The following is a 22,981-nucleotide window of genomic DNA, read 5'->3' as shown; positions in this document are numbered from 1 at the left end:
ATAGCAGCCATAGGCTCTGAGGCCATGGTTCCTTACTTACTTAGGCATAAAATTGGTTTTTTCTTCTGCCAAATCATCTTTAACAACCAAGAAAAGCTGGTTTTAACTGCCTGGTAAGTTGTTGCTTTCTGTGTTAACTTACATGGTTTATCAACCACAAGGCCCTTGGTTTAAAACAGCTTCAAAATGATTTTTTAGCAAACTTTATTTAAATTTGAAGTGGCAGCACTTTTTCCTGCTGCTTCCAGTGATCTTTTGAGTCACATTTTTATTTGTACTCCATGTTTTTATAATGAGCATCAACAAAAATCAATTTTATCTTATTCTAAATTTGTGAATGAAGATTACTGTGCACCATATGCTTTTAAAGTATAATTGTTTATTTTTTCTTTTTACTTGTCTTAGAATTGCAGAACTTTAATGTGGTGTTTGTACTAGCCTACTCGAGTATAGAAAATAGGATGCAACCTAACTCGTACCATGAACAATTTGTATCGTCAGTTCGTACCTTGCAAAGATCGAGAAAAAAAATTAAAAAAAGCCAAAGTCGCTGATCGCAGTTTCCACAAACATTTTAAAATTTTCCCCCTGGAAAGATCAAGAGAAAAAATAGCACAAAGCCGAAGTCGCTGATCGCAGTTTCCGCAAACAAACAAACTGAAAAGATCGAGAGAAAAAATTGAACAAAGCCGAAATCGCTGATTGCAGTTTCCGTTTTTAAAATTTCCGGTAATATTTTAATTTCCGCAAATATTTTAAAATTTCCGGTAATGATCCTAAGAGTTTGCCGAAGCTCAATTGGTTAGCGCGTCACTTCTGGAACGAAGAAGCTTCAAGATCAAGCGGCGCTGGTTCGACTCTCGGGGTGTGCGCTTGAGCAACACACGTTAAGGACTGCTCTTCATTCAGCGGCATCTAATAAATGGAATAGTTCCCTGGCAACAAGACTTCAACAATCGAAAACTTCACTCTGCCAATCTCAGTGACCGGGCCTGCGTCAGTGATTCAAAGCCTCTACAAGTATGCGCAACTGCCAGGATTAAGCTCTGCAAGAAGCTTTTCCAGTCCGAGGATAAAGATTCAATCAATCAATCAATCTAACCCTCGCTGATCGCAGTTTCTGCAAACATTTTTCCACAGTTTCCGATAACATTTACCCTAACTCTAACCATAGAGTAATCTATGCTCTAACCCTAAGCCTCGCTGATCGCAGTTTCTGCAAACATTTTTCCGCTAACCGCAGTTTCCGCTTATCCCAACTCTAACCATCGAGTAATCTATGCTCTCTAACCCTAACCCTCGTTGATCGCAGTTTCCGCAAATATTTTTCCGCAGTTTCCGCTAACCCTAACCCTCGAGTTGTTTGCGAAAACTCCGATTAGCGACTTCGGCTTTGTGCTATTAAACTGCGATCAGCGACTTCGGCTTTTTTTAATTTTTTCTCTCGATCTTTTCAGAGTACGAACTGTTCAAGGTACGAACTAGGTTGCACCCCAATTTTAGCTTCCATACTCTTATATATTCTGCAGTTTGACCATGCCATCTGTAAGACCCTCTACTCCATAACAACATGAATAGATTAGTGCCAAATTATCGGCATAGCTACACTGGCATGGCATAGGTCTAAGCATGTTATACTGATGCACTTGTGGAAGAGCAAAAGTGATAAGCAAAGTCTATGCGGTACCGTACCTTATATCATTTCTCAAGTGGTAAGGCCAGCTGCACTGCCTATCACAGGTCTTCAGTATAAAAGTCTGTTTTGCCAAAACGTTGGTGAGAAATTACCCTAGATTTTTATCCCGGTTTATAAACCAATACACAGCATTCTAGTTCAGTCAGTTTGCTTACTTGGCTTTGCTCTTGCAGTGTTGTACTCTTTTTTATTTGATATACCGGTACCTTAACTCATCATCATCATAATCCATCGTCGGTTTGTTCCCCACTAGTGGGGGTGGCCGATTGTTTCCGCGCAGCAATTGTTTTAATCCCTTTTCTCCATTTCACCCTGTCCCTTGCATCTTCCTCCTTCAGTCCGACTTTTTTAAATTCATCCTTCACTTGTTGTTTCCACGTTCTTCTTGGACGACCGCGTTTCCTCTTCCCATCCACCTTTAGATCTAGTGCCTTTCTAAGAAAACTTCCTTCCTCCCTCCTTATCACATGTCCATACCATCTTACTCCATTTGCCCTTGCCAGTTGGTCTATGGTCTCTCTCATCTCTAGCATATCCAACAATTCTTCAGTCCTTTTTTCCCTTCTCGTTTTCACCCCACACATTGCTCTCACCATTGACCTTTCCGTTCTTCTCAGGATTGCCAGTTAACTAAGGTAGTATTCTATTCTGTTTTCTTTACTGTATTATTATGTACGGTAGCAGGGTTGCCAGATTTTAAATTGAAAAAAAAGCCAAAACTTCATAAAAAAAAAGCCAAAAAAGGCCAATAAAACTGTAAAAAAAAGCCAAACATTAAACTAAAAAAGGCCAAAAACCAGCCAAACAAGTCACTTGTAAAAACCAAGTTTGATAGGTAATACTCACGTTGCGTTCTAACAGTTTGTAATTCATTAAAAAAAAGCAACAGGAGCTGGTAATTAGTGACGATTTTAGCTGTTGCAGTATGCTAGAATGCTACAATCCTTTGCATTTGCAACAATTATGTCTTGGAAATGGTCAATTGCATTGATAGAGCTGTGGCATGCGACAGACAATGCTAGTTTCAGCTCAATCTTCTTTTTGCTTTTTTAGAATCAAGTGCAGTAGCTGCAAGTGTATCAAATAATAAAGAATTTTGAGCTTGTACTGGAAGTTTACGTTTATGCTTCGTTGTCGTTTCATGGTTATTAAAATTACTTTTCTTTGGGACAATAGTTGCTTGGCATAACTTGCAAAAAGCATCAACTGTGCGCAGGCCCGTAGCCAGCCGGGGGCCTTGCCCCCCCTGAAAAAAATGTTGCCCTTCCTGGCAAAATCCCAACATTCTCGAACAACAGCTACAATTATAATGATTTTGCCCATCTTTCCCGTTGCAGAGCTTTTTTGGCCCCCCTAAAAAAAGGTTGGCCTCCCCTTGCTCTGCGGTCTGGCTACGGCCCTGCCTGTGCGTTCATCTTTTTTAAGCTAAGAAAACTCATTTTCCCATTCAGGTAGATATTTCCTGCTGCTATCATACATTGCCTTCCACTTTCGTTTTGACATATTATTAACAGCTACAATAGGCCTACTACTTTTGAACAGATAATAATTAATACGGTACTTTAAATAATAGCCTGTCAAAATGGTCACTTTATAAAATTATCAAGCATCGCCAAAAGAGCAAGACTTCATCCTTGCACACGCTGTCAGTCTGCCCCTGCAGTCTCTGCACAGTGCACATGCGCATTAACAAATAGCAATTCTTCAATCCCACAAGTGAAAGAATAAAGGAGAAGTGTTGCCATTGTTGTTTCAATCTTACAAAATACAGTAAATGTAAAAAAAGCCAAACAAATAATTTGCGGCCAAACCAATATGAAAAAAAAGCCAAAATAAAGCCAAAAAGCCAAACCCAAATTTTGTGGCCAAACGACTTCAAAAAAGGCCAAATTTGTGAAATTTGGCCGTAAAAAAGCCAATCTGGCAAGCCTGTACGGTAGCTACAATGTATCTTGTACCCTACAACACCTGGTGTTTGTTTTCTGTTTCTCACGTAGCCAACCTGAGGTAGTATTTTATTTGTCATTATATGTATGTGTATCATTACTATGTATATGTATCATAAAAGGTGAAAAGCGCTAATGTGCTTTCAACACCACTAGGCTTATTGCTAATAAATAAATAGACAAAGTTATCACAATAAAGTTTTGCTATCATTGTAGGCTAGGTACCAAGGTAGCGCCAAGATTACAATCCCAATGTCTTACTAAACGTCCTGCCATGTGCACTGGAACAAAGAAAGCACATTTCACCACGGATGAGCAAGTCTGGTCCAATGTCGAAACTGTGCTCTTGTCACTTGTGATAAGATCAAAGTTTTTTTACTTTTTTCTGGCCCTTCTTGCTTTTGTGTTGTCTTCTTTTGATGCACGTCATTCTTCATAACGATTCAGTCATGACTCGACAAAAATTTTTATAAAGGTTGTTTAAAACTACAGCAAGGACCTGAAAATCGGCAAGAGACGTTCAATTCAATTCAATTCAATTCAATTTATTTTTTCTTTGTCGGAAAACAACAGCAATGATAAAGTTACAAATAGTGAACGGGAACAAAACCAACAAAAGGAAAAGGTGGCAAAACTACAAAAGTTTAAAACGTGCATGCGATGCAAATTTAAAGGTTACGTACACGAAAGTAAATTAAGCACGGCCACCAAACCTAACAGTTTAAAGTAGATGAATTAGTTGGAAGAACCAGTTGGCTCCACATACCTAAAGCAACTGGAGGTGTGCCAGTTGATGAAACCATGCGGGGACGACTGAACCTTACAACCAATATAAAAAAGAAAAATCAACAACACGAGCATTCAAGAATAAACAATGAACATACGGCATATTATTACATATTAAACATATTACATATTATTTACATATTAAACATATTACATATACAAAATACTATGTACAGTACATCGTTTTAAGTAAAATGGAGTGTTCGCAGCAACGACAGTGGTGTGATATTGAATAGGAATTGATAACTGATGGGTACAGGAATTTAGATTAATTAACTTATTATTTGAGCATGATATTACACTGATGATCATGAATGATGAAAAATGTAGTGAAGATGATAATTATGAAAATGGTCTAGATGGCATGCGGGTGACTTCGGTATCAGAGCGGGATGGAGTTTCTTGCTGGTTTCTTGAAATGAATTTCCAACCAAACTTCTGGAGAGTGATAGGCCTACAGCTTCATTGTTGAAGTACTCTTGCCAAAATAAATCTACACAACAAAGTAACAGAGAGTTATAAGGTTCTGTGAACAAATATATTATACGTGGTTCGGCTAATTAAAGGCGTATTGCATTGGTAACATATTAGCATCTAATTGCAGCCTATTGAAACTGAACAGTTTAAGGTGGTGATGGCAGATGTACGACATTGACAGTTGTAATAAGCTCAGATACTAGGTGTCAAACAGTAGTACTTGAAAGATTAAATTTACAAAAGTGGTATCTATTACACAATGGACGTATGCTAACATGAAATTAGAAAAAAACAGACGTAGCAGAAATGAAATTAGAAAAAAACAAGGTAAAACAATGTTGATGCAGCGATGCAAGTTGACAAAAATCTGACTTCAGTGCAATATATCTCGAAAGGATTTTGTCGGTTGCACTGCTTTTATCTCTTAGGAATCGTATCTTGGGAAATTCCATGAGACAATTTTCTTGGAAAATTTGTATAATGAATAATTTTAATGATTTCGAAAAGTAGTAGCCAATCTATGCATTGTCGTAACATCATGCTATTCTAACAGGCGAGCTGTCGTGGAAATATTTCAGCCTTTTGTTGGAGCTAAATTTCATAAAAATGGATTGATTGTGGAAGTTTTTATCCTCGGACTGGGAAAGTTTCTTTTTGAGCTTAATCCTGGAGGTTTCGCATATGATAGGGGAAGGTGGGGTAAAGCAGACCAACGGGGTAAAGTGGAACCCCGCCTTTTTTGCTATTAAAGTTTCACTACTGTGCGGATACCATTAAGTTTAGTGAAGCATGACGAAAAGTAGCTGCACACGCCATTATTCAAGGTTTCATGGTTTAACTTTAGAAGACGCAAAAAAGCACGGAAATTACTTTTTGCACCCTCTGATCTATTGAAAGGTATGTATGGCAACTTACATTGTGTCTTATGTACATAAGGTAGAAGTTTTTTTGAATGATAAAAATGAGCCTCACTATATCACGTACGCATTACGTAGATTCACTCTTGTTGCTGACTAGCCTAAATTTGGCCAACAGTTAAATTAGTAGTAATGTAGAGGTGGGGTAAAGTGGACCAGTGGTGATCCACTTTACCCCGTCATAAATATTTTTCTTGTTTATGATTTCTTGACCGAATTAGGTGCTGTGTTACTTATAATCTTGTAGCTTATTTTACACAACAGCTGTATAGGCCTAATTAGCACTCAAGTGGATAGTTGTTCTGATATGGTTGGTTGGTTATTGAATCTTTATCTTCGGACTGACAAAGCCTTGATAGGTTATTCCTGGTAGTTTCGCATACTTGTAGAGGCTCTTGACGCAGGGCCGGTTACCGAGATTAGCTGAGTGAAGGTTCCAATTGCTGAGGTGTTGTTGCCTGAAATTATTCCATCCATTAAGTGCCGCTAAATGGAGAGCAGTCCTGAAATACGTTGCTCAAGCGCACACCCCGAGAGTCGAACCAGTGCCGCGTAATCTTGAGCCGGGCTCGTAACCACTGAGCTAACGAGGCGGAATATCCCACCAATCATGATCGAGTAGACGAGCTGGTTCTTAACTTAGTTATATTCTTGTTTTTCAGAATGCCTCGTTATCACCAAAGGACATCCTGTGGGCGCATGAAGCCTGCGCTGGTTGCAATGAAGAGGATGACAACTTTATCTGTGAATTCTGTTTTTTAAAAAAAATTTCAAAGTTTGGTCCGTAATGGACTTATGAACTGCAGTTGTGAAGTTTCATAATGTCTTCACTAATGATGCTAGTTGTAAATAATTTGATTGCGTAGAAAAAAATTACGAAATTTGCTCAAAACTTACAACGGTCCAGTTTACCCCACATATGTGGGGTAAAGTGGACTATTGGAGGTAATTTTAAAATTAAAAAAATTTATATAAAAAAGCTGGCAGTCATCAAAAGCGCACTTTAAAAATTGTCGAAATATGTTAAAGTTAACACTCAAATAAAAAAAGTTAAATTTTTTGGTAAAATCAATGAACTGTACTGAATTAACCCTTAGGTATTCCACTTTACCCCACCTTCCCCCAGCGGCTTCGAACTACTGACGCAAGCTCAATCACCGATATTGAAGTTTCCGCTTCTTGTTGAAATGTTGTCGGTTAGTTGTTTCATCTAATGAATGGCGCTGAGTGAGCAGTCTTTAAAATGCGTTGCTCAAGGTGGTTCAGGCTCAAACTGGACACCCCGAGAATCGAACAGCGATGGTTCTTCTTTTATAAAGCCAGGCGCTTAACGAACTGTCCTATGGGAAATAGGTTAATATAGGCAATATTCAAAAAAGATTGGTTTGTCTTGTTGGAGTTGAATATTTACGAGTCAAGTCAAGTCAATTTATTTTGTTTTAACAGCGCCATATATTAACAAATAATCAGAGTAAAATGTAATTGTCAAAACAATGCATTGTACAACTGTTGGTTAGATTATGGCGCAATCAGGATGGTAGCGAAAGACCATAAGCAGTCATCTAGTCAGCCACCACCCTATCACAGTAAATCTAACTACACATTCATACACACTAGTGTGCAGAGGCAGGCACACTACTTCATTGAATAAAAAGGGTTCGCCACTGAGATTGAAAAACAACTACTGTTGGTTTGAATCTGCATTCTCAGACTGAGTAAGCCGAGGATGAAGATTCAAACCAACGACCAAGAATTGACCAACCACCAATAATTAGTGATTGTGTGCTATAATAGGCTACAGCACTTGCGAAAGTTTTCCTGAAATAACGAAGAAAAACGTGGATACCACCACCGAATTGCAACAATTTTTATGTGAAGCATACAAAAACAGGGCAATTTGATACTAATAACTGTAGAGAACAAAGATTAATAAGTACGATATGATGATATAGGCCTACTGTAAAGGTAAGTTATCCTTTGTATTGAGCACTTAAGGTACGCATGTATATTCATGTAACAGTTGGTTTTTGAGATTTTTTTTAAAGCAATGGAACGGTAAATCTTTTATAAGATTACGAGATTGCATAACTCGACTTTTTGCCTCACTCCACGGTTTTTCCCGTTGCTCTTTAGGTGTAAAGTTATGTGGATCGTATTCCCATTGTATTTTATGAAAGTCTTTTCTTGGAATCGAGCCTGAAATTATTTTCAACATGAATTGCATTAATAAAAATAATTTGATCTCCGACTTTGATGTTTAATTGCTGAGGCAATAATAATCACTTACTGATTTTCAACCGGTTGAGTCGGATGCAAAGGTAAATTTTTCAAAACCTTTTTTTCAATAAAGCTTTATTGATAGGCTACTTAATGCACTTGAGGATGATTTAGTCATTGTGATATCAGATACCGGTACATAAATTTGCAGAATGCAATTGTCAAAATTGTGAGGTTCAGAACTTCGATTTAATTTAATTCGGTTTATTTTTATTTCTGACTATTACAACAACAAAAACAATGTAGGCTATTCCAAACATAGCAGAAGTCTAGAAAAAAGTAGCCTATATTAAGCGACAAAACGCGAAAGTTTCACGAGCTTGATACCAAAACAGAACAATTAATATGGCACGGTCGCAACACCTCAAACACTGTTAGATTGACCGAGTTTAAGTTACATAGTCCAGTCACACCAGTGTAACATAATCCGTGTCACATAATACAGTCCATGCTTGAATATCCTATCTTGTTTCCAAGGACTTCTGAAAATTGGATTTGTTAAAAAAAAGAATACCTGTTTTAAGTTATTAGACAGACATTTTCATACTCTAAAGCTTGCAACAATGTGGTGCTGTTGTTGTGTGTTTTAAAATCACAAGAGCGTATTGTGGGATTGTTATTTTGACGTCCTGTTCTGTCCAAATGGTTAAAATTCAACCACATGAAACACGACGGAATTATCACCAGGACAGTCAGGAAGCCATTTTTTATTGTTATTTTGTAAAAATGACAAGTGACATATAGCTAGGCAGCGCAAAACGATAACATTCTCACAAGTTATGAAAACATTTATCGTATTCATAAATGAAGGCATAGGGGAAAGTTAGTTTTTAGAGGTGGGAAAAATTCTTGCCTATATGTAGCCTAGTTAAATGCGCTCATATATTTTTGCGACAAATGACAGACCACCTGATCAGTGGTGCTGTGTCTCGACATGTCTTGTCTCGAGATACTGATTGTAGTGTCTCGGTCTCGAACCGTCAAAGTCCCGTCTTGGTCTCATCCATCTGATGTCTCAATTTTTACGTCGAGACATTGAGGCATATTGGGAGCTGTAGATAATTTAATTGTAACAGTCAAAAAAGTCTTTTTAGTACAAAATGTTCGACTTAGTGATTGTTCGACCAAAACTACAACCAAACCGTTCAAAATCTGTGCTTCAATGCTACTAGTGGTTTGTTTTTCACGTCACGCTTCATTGGTTCGCTGCGAGGAAAGGTCTTCAAAGGTTTTTGTAGTAATTGGTTTGCTTTATTAGATTTAAAGTGACCCAAAGTGATAAGGACAAGTGGAACAAGGCACAAGGTCAAGAAAGAGGAAAAAAGAAATGCATTGTTGTGTTGAGCAAGCAAAATATAACGTTCATCCGCAAACGTTAGATTTGGTAACGAAGACCATCGAGAATAAATACCTAGATCCTAAAAGCAAGAAAACACCTTTAGAGAAGTGAAAATTTTGCCATAAAGCTACGAGAATTCGTGACAAAGCGGGAATATTTTCTGGTTTCACAGGGAAATCGAAAAACCATGTTCTGATTGTTTCATGCCTTACAAGCTTTTACAAAAGTTGTTACAATAAAGTGGCTACGATACCTTGTTCGCTAGGAAAATATTTTGTGAATTTGATAAAGTATGAAATTTATCAACCATCTTCGGCATCTTTTTCAAGAGGTTTTGAACCATGGTTCCATGTTTTAACCCACAAAATAAGTTACCTGTGGTAACTTTGTCCACATTATCATACTCTAGTGAACAATTGAAAATGCTTAGGATGATCTATAATTGCAACATTTTGTTTTGCCAGGTTTTAAGTTTTGCATATACCGTACTCAACTATACCTTTAGTTAAAATGTATAGAGCTCTTCTAACCTTTTTCACCATATTAGTAACATTATTTTTACCAGTTATTTTGATAGCATGGCTTCTTTCACTATCATTTAGAACACACTATGGTAAGTACTATGGTACGGTACTAGTCTATGCTTTATCAATACGGCTTCTAACTTTTATATCTATACCATTTATAATTTCTGTATCATACTTGACTGTATTAGATTTGTTAACTTCACATTATTTGTACAGTCGAGAGCAGTTAATTGTATATCCGGGGCTTATAGATTTTAAGCCGCCCGCAATTTATATTTTCCCCCTCAAATGTGATGTATCTCACTTGCAGACACATCTATTGCTTGATGTTGCTGATTGTCGGAACATATAATCTCTCGCTTTCGTTTTCAATGATTGCTATAAGAGGAAGCTTCATTGATCAAGCAGCGCTAGTTCGAATCTCTGGGTGTGCACTTGGGCAACGCATTCTAAGGACTGCTCTCCATTCAGCGGCACCTGATGGATGGAATAATTTCCTGGCAACAACACTTCAACAATCAGAAAGCTTAGTTTTGTTAATCTCGGTAACCGGCCCTGCGTCAAAAGCCTCTACAGGTAGGTTATTCCTGGTTGTTTCACATATCAAGGTTTTGTCAGTTTTAAGATAAAGATTATGTACCAAACTAAACGGTTTATGCCGCACTTTCATTCATCATGATTTCAAAGTAACACTGTGTTTTAAAGTTATGTTTGGGTCATTCCATGCCAAATGAGCAAATGGGTTACATCACATGTCATAGATTTTTTTGAAATTTGGCATACTTGTAGATGTCAAAAAAATACGAAGAATACAAAAAAAAATTTTGAAAAAATTTAAATATTAGCAGAGTTATGGTCATTAGTAAAATCACCATTTTTGCCTGTTCCGCTTCAGTGATGTTGTCCAATTTCCTATAGTATTTCTAATTTCTTAACCTATGATCAAACAAAATGGCTGAAAATTGCTAGACAGACATTTTAAGATCCAAGGAAACCAAAAATGTAAATTAAAAAGTTGACAGAGAACTTCTTGATATGATTATAAAGGTTTCAACTTGCTACATGCATTTTTCGGAGGCCAAACTTTGAGGGCCTATAAAAAAAATGGGTATAAAAATTAAGAACTGAAATTCACATGTATTGGACTTATACCAATACTCTTTCATGTCAAATAAAAAAATTGAATTAATTTTGATAACTACTATGATAAAAGCTAGATTTTCTGACTTGCAAATTTTGACCTTTTTTACACTCATTGTTCAAGATTTTTGTCTATGACATCACAATTTACATTATTGCTTGTGGATGACATCACAATGTACATATTGTTTGTCATAATGCAGCTCATGAATGAATTGAATACTGGTAATACACTAAGGTTTAACGTTGTAGGCCATGCACTATAGTAGTTATCATATTATTAGTACTACATTAGTTTTACAATAACACAATTGTTATGGATTCATCACAGCATTATGACATTGGAAAAAAATAAGGTATTGTACCATAAAAATTCACTTTGCTAGAAGCATCTGGTATCTTTGAACACTTGAACAGTGGGAAAAGTATCTTTTCTGGTTGCAAGATCTGTGGAGCATGTTAGGAATAATACATTGCTAATAGGACAACCTAAAATTGAAATCACAGTTAAAAGAGTAATTAACTCAATAACTCTACAAGTTACCACTACTATGGTGCATGGCCTACTGCACTAAACCTTAGTGTATTACCAGTATTCAATTCATTCATGAGCTACATAACAATTGTCATGACAAACAATATGTAAATTGTGATGTCATCAACAAGCAATAATGTAAATTGTGATGTCATAGACAAAAATCTTAAACAAAGAGTGTAAAAAAAGCCAAAATTTGCAAGTCAGAAAATCTAACTTTTATCATAGTAGTTATCAAAATTAATTCAATTTTTTTATTTGACATGAAAGTGTATTGGTATAAGTATAAAACATGTGAATTTCAGTTCTTAATTTTTATACCCATTTTTTTTATAGGCCCCCAAAGTTTGGCCTCCGAAAAATGCATGTAGCAAGTTGAAACCTTTATAATCATATCAAGAAGTTCTCTGTCAACTTTTTAGTTTACATTTTTGGATTCCTTGGATCTTAAAATGTCTGTTTAGCAATTTTCAGCCATATTGTATGATCGTAGGATAAGAAATTAGAAATATGACAAAAAATTGGACAAAATCACTGAAGTGGAACAGGCAAAAATGGTGATTTTTCCAATGCCCATAACTCCACCAATGTTTGAAATTTTTCAAAAATTTTTTTTGCATTCTTTATATTTCTTCGACATCTACAAGTATGCCAAATTTCAATAAAATCTATGACATGTGGTGTAATTTTTCCAAAAAATTTGCTCATTTGGCATGGAATGACCCGTTTGTAAGTCGGTAAAATAGATTTCAAGGCAAGCACCATTACTACTGTAGTTATGTTTGCAAGTTGGTGGAAGCTGTCACTAGCCTACTGTGAATAGATTTCATGGCAAGTGGGTAATTCCATTTATAATCAAATCCCCCTTGCAATCACTAGTCACAGATTTTGCTGATTTATACATACTAAAAAATTATAGGAAAAGCAAAAAACATTTTTGAAATATCTTCATTGGGGACCGAGATAGAGCACTTTGAATTTTTTGGCCCCTAGTTGGATTTTGGGAGGTGAGCACAGAAATTTTTTTATTTTAGCCATAACCCTTTACCTTAAACGATTTTTACAATAAAAACATGCATTTTACCATTCTAGGACTCAAGGTTCAATTCATTTTTGCAAATTTTCAATACGCAATTACTCAAGAACCAAATAAGATAGGGAAAAAGTTTAAAATATATTTTTAATCATTTCTTTGTATCTTCAATATATTATACAAAAACTACAAAAATCTGAGAGGTGAGAGTTTTTAAATTTCTTGAAATTGGTTGAATTATAATGGAATTACCCTACTACAGCCATTTCTTCATAAACATTTTAAGAAAATTATTGGTATATTCTAAGTTGAGTATTTTGGTTTATGCAAAGCTTACATCAACCTAATTTGATAAAAGTGTTACAGTATACTTCAGTTGCTTCGTTTGAAGAAAAAAAAATTGCACCTTTTTCTCAATGCTCTGAAGTATTTCCCCTAAGTTAGCATGTAAAAAATAAAATAAGAAAAACTTTAAATGTAAATTACCTTTTGAAATGTTTATCTTAGCATAATTTTAAGTGCAAAAATAAATTCCTTGTGTCCTAAAATGGTAAAATGCATGTTTCCATTGTGCAAATCGTTCAAGGTAAAGAGTTTTGGCCAAAAAATGAAGGCTCATATTGAAAAAATAACTGTGCTGACCTCCCAAAAATTCAAAGTGTTCTATCTCGGTCCCCAATGAAGATATTTCAGAAATGTTTTTTCGTTTTTCTCATTATTTTTTTATATATATAAAATGTGTAAAAATCAGCAAAATCTGTGACTAGTAGTTACAAAGTTGAAAAAAAATCTGATGATTATCATATATATAAATGGAATGTACCAAGCACCATTTTAAACTGACCACCCTTCCATTCATTACATTTAAACTTTGCAAGTCGAGTGGTATGTCCAGACGATCGGTAGCGTCTGTGGTGCTGTAACTTCTGTATTTCTCTCTCAAAGAAAAAGAGAGGAAAAAATAAAATTGCGAGTGGCTTAAAATCTACAAACCGTATATCTTATTAGCCAGATATTTTGATACAATTATCTGATAATTGCGATGCTTTAATTTTCATTGTGAATGTGATGGGCATTACAATCAGTATGATACATTCCTACAACTGCTTAAAGTTTTGGTTGAAACTGGAATAGTTTATTAGTACTGTACTTTCTTACACAATGCGGTGCATTGCCAGTGATCATCTCAGATCATGTTCTTTAATTAAAGTATTTTTTGCAAACTGTGGTAATCAAACTTTTTATATATTTAATACCCCTGTTGCATCGCAAGGCAAACTCTGGCTCCTCATCATTCGTTTTTTGTACATTAACAAAGTCCAATTGTGCAAACATTGAATCTTTGTGGTGGGATGTTTTCCATGTGAGATTACAGCATGGAATTACAATCACTTGTTGTTCGTTTGATGACAGATGTCTGTTTCGTCGCCTTATTTCTTTCACTTTGCTTTTGAACAGCACAGACAATTTACATATAAAGAAGCATTCTTCTTTAGCTCATTGTTGAATGTTTGTCACAGTGTCAAACAGCTTTCTTTGCTTCTAAACATTTGGTAGAAGACCATTATACGATTAAATAAATGAAGTGTGCTAGCACATCTATGATTTTGTGTTTATTAAGTAAAAAGGTGGCTTTGTAAAGAAAAACATGTTTTTGACAAGAAGCCAAAGAGAATCATCACTGTTCGAATAAAAATTGAGCAAATATTTTTCAAATCTCTTTTTACTACATTGGTGCTTGTGTGCCGAGTCAACATTTACTTGGGTGAATATATCGTTGTGGACAGAAATGGCCTGCTATGCACATGGAATAGTTTTGAGGAAATCAAGTAGCCTACTTTAGTATATATATATAATATATATATAAGTTACACAGTACACACATTAATATTATGCTATATCTATGACATATGTATTTTTTTAGTTATTGTATCATGCTCATATTTAATGTTGTGTACATATTAGGACTTTGTGTACATATTAGGAATAGAAATCATGCTACATATTCTATGCATTGTTTTACTTATTATTTTACTATTCATTTAGGCGGAATTTCTGTTATTTCACCAAAGCGTTTGATGGCAGCCACAGTTATACCAGTGCTGTGTGGAGTAAGGGAGTTTTACAAAAAGTCCCTGTCTATGTCTGGTGTTGTTGCAGGTAAGTCATGATAAGTATGTTGTTTGCATGTCATTTGTTACTGATTTACTCAGAGTAAAGAGAAAGTAATGCTTTTATAGGAAGTATGTTTGTAAGTCCTACTCGTTTTAGAAGTTATCACATTAGGGCATCAACAGGCAAGACATCAGTTCAATTGTAAAATCAGACAAAATTGTATTTGTGTTTCCTTAATTAGTATATATGCTTTCTGTTTGTCAGAAGTTAAAGGTAGGCTAGCTGAATAATTTGTAGCTGCAAATCAGAAAGCAATGCGTCTATTTTAAAATGAGGTCTTGTTTATTTATCAACAGCTTTTAGAAAACAATGGTATGCAACATGATCTATTTAAAATTAAATGACTGATTTAAAGTACAAACTGAAATTCAAACAAAGTGTGTTTTACTGTCACTGAACTATAGCATACTTTAATCGAAAAATTGAAAAAAGCTTTCCGTTGATGCAAAAGCTATCTTAAACAGCAATATCCGTCATTTGTACATTCATTCAACGTCTGCAGACTGATGTGAAAATGTCTGATTTTGTTGTATGGGATGATTGATTTTGAGTCATGTTTTGTTGAAATTGTTAAATATAATTTTGGATTGGTCTTGCAGCTATGTTTGTTGGCTTTGTGCATACCCTTGCAAATGCCTCATTTATTACATCACTGTTGGTGTTCTTTTTCACTTCCTCAAAGTTAACACGTTTTCGTGCTGCAAGAAAAGCCAAGCAAGACGAGGAAGCCGAAGCAGGTATTTTTTTGAAGACTGTTTTAATTCTTTTTATTTACTTACTGTCTTTTTTCATTGATTTAAAAATCAAAAAATGTTAATGGTCGCTATGTAACAGAAGGGGTGGTTTGTAGCAGAACTGTTAATTGAAAAAATCAAGCAATGCTAAAAAAAAAATGTCATTCTGTTCTGTACTAAATAAATGCGTATCTCCTGTTAAACAATTAAACATACTTCATCTAAGATTGACTTCCTTGCCTTCCCGTCCACTTCATCTAAATCTTCATTCACCGAGCGTAGTCTGGATGCATAAAAAATACTTCATTTTCAAGAATCGCCATTTCTTACTGACGATTTCTTAACCTATAATAACCAAACGTAACAGGTGGACAGAGAACATGGTTGAACGTTTTCAACAACGGCGGTGTACCAACTGCTATCACCTTCCTGTATCTCATTGAAGTTGGCTGCAAAGAAACAGTTATAGATTTTCACCACCAGCCTCATTACATAAGGTAAAGGAATTATGAGTTGGAATTCTATTGGATAACTTTGTTTAATTCAAATAACTAATCGACTTGTCTGTCCGCCGTCTTTATCTAATGTCTGTGGCCTATTAAAAAAATAAGCTTCTTTTGAAATACTTCCATAGTTGGTAGGCTACGTTGTTTCTAGAAAAAGTATCTAGACAGTTTTGACTTGGAGTAATAATTGTTGGTCAAAAGGTCAGTTCAACTAATAAAAAGTTAACAAAAAATGTTGTTGAAGGAAATGTATTTTTGTGTTACTCTTGAGTTCAAAATTTGTATATTCAAAAAAGCTTGAAGCTTTGTCTAATAAATCTCATTAAACAGATCCGTATCTTGGTAATTTCAGTTCATGGTTGTCTGTGTCTATCCTTGGCGCTATTGCGTGTGCCTGTGGAGACACATGGGCGTCAGAGATTGGGGCAGCGGTGGGAAATGGAACTGCTAGGCTTATTTCCAGTGGAAAAATCGTACCTGCAGGTATTATGCATAAAATATTTAGATCGTTTTTTTTTGTTTTTATTTTGTCAACTTACGTACTTATAATGAATGTTGCCTTGCACTCAACAAAAATGCGAAAAGTTAGTCATCAACACTTGTAGTACAAAATATACCAAATAGAATAAAGAAATTATATTTTCTTTATTATTTTCTTATTGATTATTTATTAACTATTATTCTATTCTGATCTACAAGACTGTGCACTTATGCCAATGTAGCGCTGAGCAGTCAAGTTGAAATCACGTGTTTTGGTTAAACAAACCCGGGTTAAAGTTGATCTGAAACTCTGAAAGATGAAAATGAAAAAAATTAAAACTACCACACTGTATTTTGTTGCAAATTTGTGCAACCATTATTTAATTGTTTTAACGTTGAGCAACGTTCTTACTTCATCCTCGATCACTCAGGAACAAACGGAGGTGTCTCCGTCGCTGGAACTCTCGCCAGTATTGCCGGTGGAAGCCTGATCGGTCTCACCTTTGCAATCACCGATTGGATATCCGGTGACTTCATGAGGTAATAGTACAGTTGAACTCAAACTTGAAGTAATAGCGGTTAAAAATGTATTTTTGTTTGTGGAATTTTCCCTCAGCTGGTGCTAATTTGTTTTTATTTTGATATCATGTTTAGCTGCACTGTCCAGGAAACCTTTATAACGATGATGAATATTCATTTCTAGCTTTACCTGGTTCAACTTTTTTTTGCGTTATTAGTTCTTCCCCTAACAGTTTCTACCTGTTGATTGCGATCCGCAAACGTTGAAACTTTAGACATCCATGTTTCCGCTCAGCACTTTACTGACCATGATTTGTATTTGATAGTTTCCAGTTCTCACTGGTTTGGGCCGGTTCCTTCGCAGGCTTTACTGGTTCCATGATCGATTCATCCTTCGGTGCTACTCTGCAGTTCTCTGGTATGCCTTGTCAACGCACTGATGTATTTTATTGAGTAATTCTATAGTGACCTTGAATTTATACCAATTCAGTGTATAGCTGAATGGAAAGCTGTAGGCTCCAGACCGCTACATCTGACACTCTGTCAGGAGGTTTTTGCAGATCACCCTTACTCGCAATTTACTGCCCTAAATATTAAAACTGTATATAACTGAACTGTGGCGTATTGAAATAGAATTTGAAAAAGGGACTTTGTAAGCAATTTGTAAGAAAATTTGTTTTATGTTATTATCAGATCAGCAATAGTCTCCGCCATTTTCAACCTTTTTTCAATTGAAGTGTTTTGATCATGTTCAGCGCAAACTAATTTTGACCACAACAAAAACGTCTCTAAAATGAAAAAAAGCAATTTTCTACACACTTTAGTTTCTTACCGAGCAACCTTAACTACGTCATAGCACAGTGGGAATTTAAACATTTTTGATTCACTTTTCGCTGCAGGTTTCAACGAAGAAACAAAGAAGGTTGTCGGCAAGCCAGGCCCTGGAGTGAAACATATTTCAGGAGTTCACTTCCTCAACAATCATGCAATTAATTTTATCTCATGCTGTATTACCTCACTGACCACTCCTGTTGTGTATCAAGTCGCTATGAATGTTATGGACGTGTTTTTTTAAGTTGTTGTTCCTGAAGATGTTTTTTGTTAATGTCTTTTCGCCAAATTAAACGATGAAATTGTATGGTCGTTGACCTGCAGCTTAAACGAATTTATTTCTGAGTGTGCGTGAATTAGTTCCAATTTTCACTTCATGCAATGTACCTTTTGTTTACTTTACGTTTTGCCTATGCCAGAAAAACTTTTGCTTCTAGCCACCTGTTTTATTTTTCTTGCCATAAAAACAAGGCGACTTTCAGCCACGAATCGTAACATATTCTTGCACACTCTGATACTGTTATCTAGCAGCTACGGACTCTTGTGCAGTACAATAGAATCTGCTTAATTAATCCATCTCAGTCCCAAGCAATTTTCAATTTAATAAGTGATGAATGTTGTATTAAAAATTCCGTTCCAAAGCAAATGGGTTTAATACTGGGATGAATCTATTATCCGTGGATATATTAAGAGGGTAATGCAGCACTAGCAAGAGTATTGAAAACCGTATTTGTAGCCATTCACAGTTCAAGCTGTATTTTTTGAGTTGTAAATACCATAAAGATGATGCATCTTTTCGACTTATCTTCTACCTAATTTTTATGCTTAGCAAATATTGGATGAAAGTTAGTTTCAGTTTGAAATGGTCAGTAGGCTATGTGCATTTTCACTTTTCAGCTGTGGTCTTGTTTTGTTTCCAATGTACGAACCACGTGATAAACGTTTTCACCATTATGATAGTGCATCCTGCTCTGTACAGATACTACTGTATCAGTGCATGAACTGATGACAATGCGTTGAGGAAAGTTGCTGAAGGAAATCTCGGTTTTCTTGTTGCTCTAAACAAAGCAACGGTTCTCAACCGGGGGTCCACGAACCCCTAGGGGATCCTCAAAGCGTTTTCAAGGGGTATTGATAATTACATTTTCACAATTTTGCAAGTGGTCCACGACCGATTCGGAGGCACCAGAAAAAGACAAAAAGGTTGAGAACCACTGCTCTAAGCTAGGTGTTTGGAATTTGCTGATCTAACTTGCCCCCATCACAACTATGCAACGTAGTTTCCTAGCAAGCTTTTTTAATTTATTATGTCGCCATGTTGCTCTATTTTTACATCAAAATAACGTTGTGTCGCTCGCCCAAAAAGGCTATCTTCATACGAAACCACGTTGTTTACTTGATATTTTCTGCCAGTTTGAGAAGCGTTTGTTTTTATTGCAATTGTTTAGCCGAATACTGTTTGGATAGGCACATGTTCAACATTACTTTTCTGTAGGCAATTACGCCTGGCAAACAAGACATGTACTTATGTCTTAAACTTTACCGCGCCTTCTGCGGTCTGATATTCTGGTACGTTTCGAGCTCACAACTTAACGAAATTCTTTTTCGAGTATATCTATGATGAGAGAAAATAGATTTTGTTTAAATTTCTGTTTATTTTGTTTCATTAACTCTTTCTTTCAATGGCTTCTTCAGCATAAGTTATGACTTAACAAACGATAATGACAAACTTGATTTCAAAGTCACTGCTTCCCTTCACTCGCTATTGTGGACAATCCTTAAAGGTAAATATAATTGAGGAAGTTTGTTTTGATCCAGGTCACTTAAAGTTAACATTTGAAATTTAAATATCATGTGCTGAAGAACGATTGTTTTACTGTATAGTGGGAACTCGGAACACACTTTCTCTTTACGCTGTTTTTGTGGTTGGTTTTATTGTTGTAGAATCAAACCACGATACAATGATTTTTTGCAACAAAGTTCTCAACTTAAATAAAATAGAAAGGCTTTTCTGTTAAAGTAGAAACGTCGTTTAAATGTATAAGCAATTTTTCTATTTGCTTGATTTATTTCAGAAACAATCCATCACTTCACTCTTCAGAAGAACGTCTTCTACTTATGAACTTCAACATGACAAGACAACCAGTATAACAGACATGTCCCGTTTCCCTGTGCATAACGTTAGTTATGACAATTTAACGAAGCTTGAATATAACTACTGAATTTGCATGAGCTTTTATTCTAAGCCGCGACGTGGCTGCGCTGTACAAGAAACAGTTTGCGTCGCTAACCAGACTGCAAAATCCGTCATTATATTACCCAGACAGATTTTACTGTCTAGGTATTATGCCACATGCTATGCCGTGTTGTTAATCACCGTGATTAGAACACCACCAACTTTATGGAATTCAACTTCGATATTTTCCCTCCAGATCAAAGACCTCCCTGTAGCCACCCAAGAGGTCTTATACAATGTAGACGACAAGTCTGGTTTCATCCCCAACCTCTACCACGTCATGGCAAATCGACCCGAACAGTTCAAGAGCTTTGTACGGTACAGGGACGCCATCACCCGGAGAGGTATCATTACAATTTGTGCCAATTGATACAGTCATGACGCGTTTGTAGTAATTTTTTTCTATCCCTTTATATACTTGTTTGTTTATACCGGAACAAAGCCGTTTTAACCGGCAGATATCACACTTTGGACTTCTACTGTTACTACCTTTACGTTAATATCGGAAAAAGGTACATTTTGACAGCACACATCAAGCTTTTGCAATCAATTGCAGAAAACTGTAAACTGAAGAAAGAAGACTTTGAGCTGATCGGTCTGGCAACTAGTGCGAAGAACGGATGCATGTATTGCATCATCGCCCATGGCGCTTTGCATCGGTCACTTTCAAGAGATCGCTTCCTTGCTGACCAGGTCAGATGACGCAATCATGCGTCTCGTGTTGTTTCACCCAGACAGCAAATCAGTCGTTTTTTACATTGAACCAACGGCTGCAGATGTTGATTCAATGTAAAAAACGACTGGTTTACTGTCTGTGTAATCATTCATGTTATATCTTTATAAATATATCGAAATACAGTAGTTTGAAATACGATTTAATGTTGTTTTTGTAATAAAAAGAAACTGGGCTTGCATGCAGTTAGCAAGTGCAATCTAATTCAACCCCAAAAAAACGATTTTTAGCATTATTTGCATAGCTTCGACATTTTGTAGCGTTGTATTGACAAGTTGCAAAGGTTGTATTTTTGTTGCATGGTCTGCCATTTGTTAGGGTCACAGCATTTGTTCACTGCAAAAGTAAGGTTTCGTATTACCTCTGCCAATGTAACTAATATGCTTCTGAGGTCAACATTCGATAGATGATTTATCACACCTTAATTTTTTAACTTAGGTCATAGCCAACATCGACTGCGCTGAGCTTACCGATCGTCAGCGTGCTATCGTCTCATTGGCTCTTGCCGTGTCCAAGTGCGAGCCAATCACAGAGCAGCATTTTCTGGATCTGGCCATTCACGGGTTAGACATGGATGACGCCTGGGACATCGCGGCCATGGCAGGTTTCACGTTGATGGCGAACAGTTTAACCACTTTTCTGAAGGTCCGGCCAAACGAGGAGTATTACAGCATGGGTCGCTGATGTTTTTTCCTGATTTGCTTTCACTTTGCATTTCGTTGTCAATAGACGTTAAATGGACGTAACAACGATCATGACTCCAATCAGCAAACCATTCTTTTTTAAGTTAGTTTGATGCATGCACAAGTTGAATCAATTTAAAAAAGAAATGATTTGCTGCCTTGGCTTTCTTCTCATCCTGCCTTACACTGTCATGCTTGATTGGTTCAGTAACATTTGTACATTTTTTTTTTCATTCTTTGCTTCTGTAATTACACAAACGAGCTCAATACAACATGCAGTCGCTATATAAATATCGATTTTTTTTCTGTTTGCGATTAATTCTGTGCATCGTTTATTCGACAACGTAGTAATGCATTCTGTCGCAATCTCAAAAACTCTTCCAGTTTATATACCAAAGTCGTTTCAGTCTTACAACGCAACATCTGCCGACGTTGAATCATCGCAAAAAGACTGATTTTCTTACAGCAATACAATATTTTGTGATTGTATTTTTCCTTGGTTATCGTCCGCACACTTGCCACGTCATAGCCCACTGTGGATAGTTTGTCGCTTGTACACGTTTGTTGGCTTAGAACTGGCCGTAACTTGTTAGAACTGGAACGATCCGGATTTGTTTTGAGATAACCAGATTGCTGAAACAGATTTCAGTCGTGTTCAAAAGTTTTTGTTGCCACAATTCGAAAACCCGTAGTTGAGAGAAGTTGTACATTTTTTCCCGTCTTCGCACTTGTGCCTTGTTGACTGCCGATGTTCAGAGAGCAGATTGTATGTTGCCATTTGATCCTTTCATTTACCCCGCCGAAAAGTTCTTTTGTCTATGTTTCCTTAATATACATGCACAAATTGCACATCCTAGACAGCAAATCAACCGTTTTTACATCTATTTAACGTCTGCAGACGTTAAATAGATGTAAAAAACGGTTGATTTGCTGTCTGACATGGTCTCAATGTTCCGGATTGAACCATTGTATATCGTGGTGCGTGATACGAACAAAATGTGATTGTTAGTTGTTAAAGTGATGAGTCGCGTACACGCACTGCTCTGTGTGTGACTATGTCGCATGTTTTTGAAATAAATTGCCTTTTCAAGTCTCTGGCAGTGAACTGTCAGTGACACTGAGGAAACAGGATGCTTGGAGTTTTTAAACAGCTTTCGTAATCTTGGACAAGCGGTTATGCTAGAAATCTGTAAGCCCACGGGCTGTTCTGATATCATATGACATATTTTTTAACGTTGCAATCGCATGACGTTATATTACGTATGTGGCGAGCAATGTTACGCGATATGGAGTTTTTGCAGCCTGCTCCCCTAAAGGCGTCATATTTGACCAAATCCTTCCATTGCATAATCCAACTGAGTTTTGTTGGGACGAACCTACTACACTGGAACACTGCCAGTATGCTAACTCA

At 36.3% G+C, this 22,981-nt stretch overlaps 2 protein-coding genes across 2 annotated transcripts; both read left to right on the top strand.

Moving 5' to 3' along the window:
- The first annotated feature begins 9,922 nt into the window (after positions 1–9,922).
- LOC145781918 (transmembrane protein 19-like) lies at positions 9,923–19,702 on the top strand. Its single transcript, XM_082593614.1, has 8 exons — positions 9,923–10,051; positions 14,720–14,833; positions 15,448–15,585; positions 15,950–16,079; positions 16,441–16,571; positions 17,000–17,108; positions 17,414–17,505; positions 17,987–19,702. Exons 1-8 carry the CDS (start codon positions 9,949–9,951, stop codon positions 18,160–18,162), a joined length of 993 nt encoding a protein of 330 aa, XP_082449740.1. The 5' UTR covers positions 9,923–9,948; the 3' UTR covers positions 18,163–19,702.
- Positions 19,572–22,657, top strand: LOC145781919 (uncharacterized). The gene is made up of 5 exons (XM_082593615.1): positions 19,572–19,702; positions 19,994–20,098; positions 20,351–20,498; positions 20,711–20,847; positions 21,326–22,657. The coding sequence occupies exons 1-5, from the start codon at positions 19,640–19,642 to the stop codon at positions 21,569–21,571; spliced, it is 699 nt and encodes a 232-aa protein (XP_082449741.1). The 5' UTR covers positions 19,572–19,639; the 3' UTR covers positions 21,572–22,657.
- Positions 22,658–22,981: the final 324 nt, after the last annotated feature.

The sequence above is a fragment of the Aplidium turbinatum genome, chromosome 13, assembly GCF_918807975.1.
Source record: "Aplidium turbinatum chromosome 13, kaAplTurb1.1, whole genome shotgun sequence".
NCBI lineage: Eukaryota > Metazoa > Chordata > Ascidiacea > Aplousobranchia > Polyclinidae > Aplidium > Aplidium turbinatum.
This window is presented reverse-complemented; position numbering and strand designations above follow the sequence as displayed.

Excerpts from the sequence above, each read along its gene's own strand:
- LOC145781918 (XM_082593614.1), top strand. The coding sequence starts at position 9,949 with ATGTATAGAGCTCTTCTAACCTTTTTCACCATATTAGTAACATTATTT. Across the intron at positions 10,052-14,719 it reads ATCATTTAGAACACACTATG|GCGGAATTTCTGTTATTTCA; the intron begins GTAAGTACTATG and ends CTATTCATTTAG. Across the intron at positions 15,586-15,949 it reads AGACGAGGAAGCCGAAGCAG|GTGGACAGAGAACATGGTTG; the intron begins GTATTTTTTTGA and ends CAAACGTAACAG.
- LOC145781919 (XM_082593615.1), top strand. The coding sequence starts at position 19,640 with ATGACAAACTTGATTTCAAAGTCACTGCTTCCCTTCACTCGCTATTGT. Across the intron at positions 20,499-20,710 it reads GGACGCCATCACCCGGAGAG|AAAACTGTAAACTGAAGAAA; the intron begins GTATCATTACAA and ends AATCAATTGCAG. Across the intron at positions 20,848-21,325 it reads ATCGCTTCCTTGCTGACCAG|GTCATAGCCAACATCGACTG; the intron begins GTCAGATGACGC and ends TTTTTAACTTAG.